At 38.8% G+C, this 6,747-nt stretch overlaps 1 protein-coding gene across 1 annotated transcript in view; it reads left to right on the top strand.

The window, feature by feature from the left end:
* LOC106536310 (seizure protein 6) overlaps positions 1-6,747 on the top strand; it is a gene marked incomplete at both ends in the record, with an annotated part of 50,140 nt that overhangs the window by 35,272 nt on the left and 8,121 nt on the right. Inside the window, 1 exon segment of the mRNA XM_014033523.1 lies at positions 5,351-5,536. Within this exon segment, the coding sequence (XP_013888977.1) occupies positions 5,351-5,536 (186 nt within the window).

The raw sequence follows: 6,747 nt of genomic DNA, 5'->3' as shown, positions 1-6,747 counted from the left end.
ACACACACACACACACACACACACACACACACACACACACACACACACACACACACACACACACACACACAGCCAATCAGCAGGAATCCAATTGTCATAAATCTGAATATAAACAAATCTTCAAAGTCCTCGATGGAAAGCGGGGCCAGGCAGATAAGGTTCCACCCCTGGACCCAGACWCACGGCCCGCCACGACAGTTTCACTGGGACAGCTGCGCTCCCCTCGCTCCGTGTAATATATTTTTAAACTTTTAGTTTTAAAATTATAAAAACTAAACAGCTTACAGTATTTTAMAGTCTTTATTTTACAGTTAAAATATACAGTGTGTTTATTAAATAAAGTCTAATGTTACAACTAATCATGGATCCCTTTAAAGTTGCTTTCTCTCATTTGACGTAAACATCTTTCACCCCCTCATCTGTCTTCTACAACAGTGTATTAGGGCCACGTTGCAGATGAAAAAAAAGGAGGAGCAAATCTTCAAGGAAAAAACTCAGAATTTCTGAGATTAATTTCAGAAATTTTCGAGAAAAAACGTGCAATTCTCTTATGTTGAAAAGTCGCAATTTTGCTAGAAAAARCTCAGAAATTTCCATAATTAAAAGCAGAAATTTGCAACATTTTATCTAGATATTTTCTGACATGGTAAAGTCAAGAATTTACAAGAAAAAAAATTCGTTAATCTATGAGAAAAAAGTGCAGAATTTTTCAGGAATGGTTAAAGGGTGATTCCACCTGTTTTCACTACCTTGAACATATTTAATCCACTCTAGTTTAAAAACTAAAACACATAGAGACTTCAAACCTGGACTAGATTATTCTACACTGATTGCAGAATGTTTAAAACCAAGTGTGTGATTTGTGAAACATATTTTTGATATGTGAAGCTTAAGGGAAAATGGTGATTTCAGCAATTTCTATGTATTTTAAAAACAAGCGTGGTCTGACGGAGAGAAATTATACTGCGATCAACTTCACACCGAATGCATGAGAACACACAAATGCTTGAACTCTTGTGCACTTTGATGTCAGACAGACGCTCTTCAAAACTGCCTTGACGCACGTCCAGAGCCTCCTCTGCAGGTGTATGGCAGATGAAATAAAGAAAGTGGTTTTGCTTTATTTACTGTGAATAAGAGCACATCACGCTTACCAGATAATTAATTCATAATAAATTTATCAGATACAGCGGGTAAAATATGTATTGAACACGTCACCATTTTTCTCAGTAAATATRTTACTAGAGGTGCTAATGACATGAAATTTTCACCAGATGTTGGTAACAACCCAAGTGATCCATACATACAAAGAAATCAAACCATAAATGTCCAGAAATGAAGTTATTTGTTATAATGTGGAATGGCACAGGGAAAAAGTATTGAACACACTTACTGAAATTTATCTAATACTTTGTACAAAAGCCTTTGTTGTCAATGACAGCTTCAAGACGCCTCCTGTATGGAGAAACTAGTGGCATGCATTGCTCAGGTGTGATTTTGGCCCATTCTTCCACACAAACAGTCTTCAAATCTTGAAGGTTTCGTGGACCTCTTCTATGAACTCTGATCTTTAGTTCTTTCCATAGATTTTCTGTTGGATTCAGGTCAGGTGATTGGCTGGGCCATTCCAGCAGCTTTAGTTTCTTTCTCTGAAACCAACTGAGAGTTTCCTTGGCTTTGTGTTTGGGCTCATTGTCTTGCTGAAATGTCCAGCCACGTTTCATCTTCATCATCCTGGTAGATGGAAGCAGATTTTTATCAAGAATGTCTCTGTACATTTTTCCACTCATCCTTCCTTCAGTTATTTGAAATTTGCCAGTACCATATGCTGAAAAACAGCCCCACACCATGAGGTTCCCACCTCCAAACTCTTTGAAACAATCGTACCTGCTAATTCCAGGTCTTTCTGAAGCTCTCCACAAGTGGTCCTTGGCTCTTGGACAACTCTTCTGATAATTCTTTTCACTCCTCTGTCAGAAATCTTGCGAGGAGCACCTGGTCGTGGTCGGTTTATGGTGAAATAATGTTCTTTCCACTTCTGAATTTTGGCCCCAACAGTGCTCACTGGAACCTTCAGAAGTTTAGACATTCTTCTGTAACCGATGCCATCATTATGCTTTGCAACAATAAGGTTGTGAAGGTCTTGAGAGAGCTCTTTACTTTTACCCATCATCAGATGKTTCTTGTGTGATACCTGGCCATCATTTGGGACTGAACCAGCTGATATTAACTTGCACTGACAAGGGGCAGGCTTGCTTTCTAATTACTGAGAGAGTTCAGCTGGTGTCTTGGCTTTCCATGCCTTTTTACACCTCCCTTTCTTCATGTGTTCAATACTTTTTCCCTGTGCCATTCCACATTATTACAAATAACTTCATTTCTGGACAATTATGGTTTGATTTCTTTGTATGTATGGATCACTTGGGTTGTTACCGACATCCAGTGAAAATTTCATGTCATTAGCACCTCTAGTAATATATTTACTGAGAAAAATGTTGACGTGTTCAATACTTATTTTACCCACTGTAAGTGCGCACTGACGAGCTGCTGATCCGCACGTCCACAGTCCACCATTGACTTTGCATGTACCTAAACCTGACTTCCCCGACGCTCAAAACGTGTTTGGTGTGAGTGACTGAAGCAAAAAGTAAGTCAGTAARCTTTATTTAAATAGCCATTTTCATAGACACGAACATCGCAACACGCGCAACAGAAAAAGAAAAACACATTTCAAAATATTCATAGACTTTTATTTTGAAATATCCAGTTACCAAAACAGGACTTGTCACCACAAGTTGGGGGAAATTGATGGTGATATTGCGTGGCTGCATAGAATTTTGAAAATTATTTTTCTCTCTAGACTCCATGATCATTTTGGATGATTGATTCAGTCTAATTCTCTCACCTCTCCATCCGGCCATGCTTATTTTTAAATTACATACAAATTGCTGAAATCACCATATTTCCTTAAGCTTCACATATCAAATATATGTTTCACAAATCACACACTTCATTATAAACATTCTGCAATCAGTGTAGAATAATCTTGTCCAGGTTTGAAGTCTCTACGTGTTTTAGTTTTTAAATTAGAGCGGATTAAAGATGCTCAAGGTAGTGAAAACAGGTGGAATCGCCCTTTAGCCATTCCTGAAAACTTCAGTTTTTTTCTCATAAATTTATGAGTTTATTTTCTTGTAAATTTCTGACTTTACCATGTCAGAAAATATCTAGTTTAAATGTCGCAAATTTCTGCCTATAATTACAGAAATTTCTGAGTTTTTTTCTCGCAAATTTGCGACATTTCAAAATAAGAGAATTGCCTTTTTTTCTTGAAAATTTCTGAAATTAATCTCAGAAATTCTGAGTTTTTTCTCAGAGATTTGCTCCTCCTTTTTTTTTCATCAGCCAACTGGCCCTAATACGCCGTCATAGTCTTCTCTGTCTAAAATAAGCACATGCCCTTTTAAGAATTTGCTTTTTTGTCATTCTTTGTTTTTCTGATGAAAGAACTGAGGCTTCTCATCAAATTGAGAAACTTCTCCTGTCAGAGTGTGAGGCAGGAGAGGTGACGGCTTCTGACAGATCTGATCAATTCTGTGTGAGATAAATCTTTTATTTTCTCACTAAGCAGCTTGTTTTGAGTTCCCAGCTTTATGTGTGATGGTCAAGTGGAGCTTTATATTGTTAGACATGAGTCTGTTTTCTGCATCTGAAACTGAAACAAACATGGTTCCTGTAGTTTGCATGTTTCCTGAACATCTTATACTCCTTCACTACACTGATGGTGCTCTTCCAAAGTGCTGCACATTCTCAGTAATCAAGGACAGGGTGAATAAAAACAACAACTGGAATTACAATATTACAACATTGTGCTTCATGTTATTTACCTGTAAATATAAATTCATCTTTCTGATAATCCTCCTGATAAACGCTGGTATAAAAACCAGCAGGTGTGCACTCTACTGGAGTTACCAGGCTCAAGAACTTTAAGTTCTTCATGTTCTGTGTACGACAACTTACAAATTTCAGATTTTTCACATAAAAATATCAGATGTCTGTTCGATCTCAGCACGTCACTGTCCTGTAGGCTGTGATCAGAACACAAGAAAACGCTGATGCAGCCAGAATGTAAAGCAGCTGCAGCCACAGAGATCTGGGGATCAGGGGCGGAGCCAGGGGGTGGCCAGGGATGGCCAGGGCCACCACAGACAAATCTTTGGCCACCCTACTGTACACACCCCTTTCACAGTGAAACAACATTTAATCCTCCTGAACAGTTGGTGGCAGTGTTTAACAGTTTGAAACATCACCAAGCTCTATCACTGAAGAAGAGTAATGACAAGGAAGTGATGGTTTTATTTATATACAGAACATTTGCCTGTAATCTGACTTATGGTGTCAACCTTTGGACTTATGGTGACAAATGGTTTTATTTTGTCACAATAACAGTATCATTTTATGTTATGAAGGCTTCATGATGCTCTGTGTTTATTATGAGTAGACCTATCACTAAATCAGAAAAAGGGAAACACCCCTCTAAATTCACTAAATTCATTGGGTAAAATTTATAATGTTAGTTTTAAACATGCAGTTGARGGTCATCATTATTTGGCACAATGGCATGTGTTACAATTAAAAATAAATCAATAAACAATATAAAAATACAAAAAACACCCTTTAAATCATTGGATATGATAAATTGTGTCACATTAATTAATCTTATCTCAGCTGTAGCAGTGAGTTTAAAAACAGGATGATGGAACTAGTTTAATGAATAATTTCTCTCTGAAATAATTAAATCAAGTGTTAATTTAAGTAGGTAAAAGTATGTTTAACAACCTGGTAAAATACACCAGAATGCAGGAAATGGCGTCTATTTCATTCTAAATCTTTTGGAGGAGGACCCCCTGACCCCCCAACAGTGTGTCCACCCACTTTTAAAATGGTTGTGATGGCCATGTTTGTAAGGTAGTCACTGCCTGTAAGGACATAAGGAAATGACAAAAACACAAAGATCTGCAGAAACTTTCAAGTAAAAAAATTATGTAATGTTCCTGGCCACCCCTGTGTGAGTAGTGGACCCAGTCTGGCCACCCCTGTGTGAGCAGTGGTCCCAGTCTGGCCACCCCTGGGAAAAACGTCTGGCTCCGCCACTGCCGGGGATAAACACAAGCTGACATTATTATATGGCTAAAAATGTGTGGAGTGGCACTTTACATCATCACACAGCATTTCAAACAGCAAGCGTTTTCCTTTATTCAGGCAAACCTTTCTCCTTCCATGTGTCGTCATTGCTTCCCGTCTTTGTGTTGTTTTTAACTCATTCCTTCCTGTTTGTGTGTGTTTGCAGCCTTCGTGCTGAGCTGTGCCTTCCCCCAGCAGCCCCTCCATGGTGACGTCTCGGTCAGCAGTCTCCACTCCGGAGGCGAGGCCTTCTTCTCCTGTCTGACTGGATACAGGCTGCAGGGCTCAGGTGTGCTGACGTGCCGCAACGCTACCACCCCCTACTGGAGTGGCAAGGAACCACGTTGTGAGGGTGAGTCAGCCATGAAAGACCGTGTCACAGCTAAACACATTTAAACAGCCCCAGAAATCAAAAGCTGTGACACATATTACATTACAATAAAATATATATACACAACAAGTATAGTACTGTGGACACTGCATGTCTGGTAAATAACAATAAAAAGATGCAGCTGTGTTATCAAATTTCTTTTCTATTTTTTTACTGTTTTTCTGTAACATTTTTAAAGTTGATTTTATTTACAAAATGCCACAGTTGCAGTACAATAAAATACATTCTTTATGCATCAACACTCACTCAGCTGAGAGCAACAATTTAAATACACAACTTTTGTGAGAGAGGACTGAGGATGGCTCTGCGGAGGGTGGTAAAGGCTGCACAGAGGCCTGTGGGGAGCAGCCTTCCCTCCACCTCGGACATACACACATCACGATGCAGGGGGAGGGCGCTCCCATCCTGAAGGACCCCACACATCCTGCACACAGACTGTTCCAGCCTCTCCCCTCAGGCTGAGGAGCATCCAGAGCAAGACCACCAGGATCAGAAATTGTTTCTACCCCACAGCTGTCAGACTGATGAACTCAAGACGAATTTATTTCAGCCTCGTCTCATCTCTTTTGTTTATTCATTATTTAAATGTTAAGCTTCTTGTCCTGAGTCCAAATTTCATACCACAAATATAAATGAGAGCTGGTATGACAATAAAAATACTTGAATCCTTTCTTTACCAAAAAAGCAACCCAGTTGTTATGCAAATGCATTTTCTGTATATACCTTCCACATTATTCAGTGTAATATCCAAGACATTAAATAATCTTCCTCTGTTGAATCATCACCTTATTGTAGTGGAGGAGTTTGTGCACCAAATGGTCTCTCGTGGCAGGTTGGTCCTAGGTCAGGGGTTCTTAACCTTTTTGACCTCGAGGCCCAGTTTGTTGAACATAAAGTGGCATGAGGCCCAGTCAGACATTACCAATGTATGGATCAAAATGATAATTATTCTAAAGCTTGGTTTAATTTTTATTGTATTTACATTATAACTAAATTAAATACACTTACAAGTAAGTGTATTTTAAGTACACTTAAAAGTAAAACTCCTGTCAAATAATCAGATGTGATTATGACAAACAATTTTTTATATTGTAACCTGCCCATAACAATTATTTGAACAAACGGTCGGTCAACAGACCACTCAGGCTTATCAGCACAAATATACACTCACC

The sequence above is a fragment of the Austrofundulus limnaeus genome, unplaced genomic scaffold (genome assembly GCF_001266775.1).
Source record: "Austrofundulus limnaeus strain Quisiro unplaced genomic scaffold, Austrofundulus_limnaeus-1.0 Scaffold1764, whole genome shotgun sequence".
Classification (NCBI taxonomy): Eukaryota; Metazoa; Chordata; class Actinopteri; order Cyprinodontiformes; family Rivulidae; genus Austrofundulus; species Austrofundulus limnaeus.
Note: the sequence above shows the minus strand (reverse complement) of the source record. Positions and strands in the feature narration are given on the sequence as shown.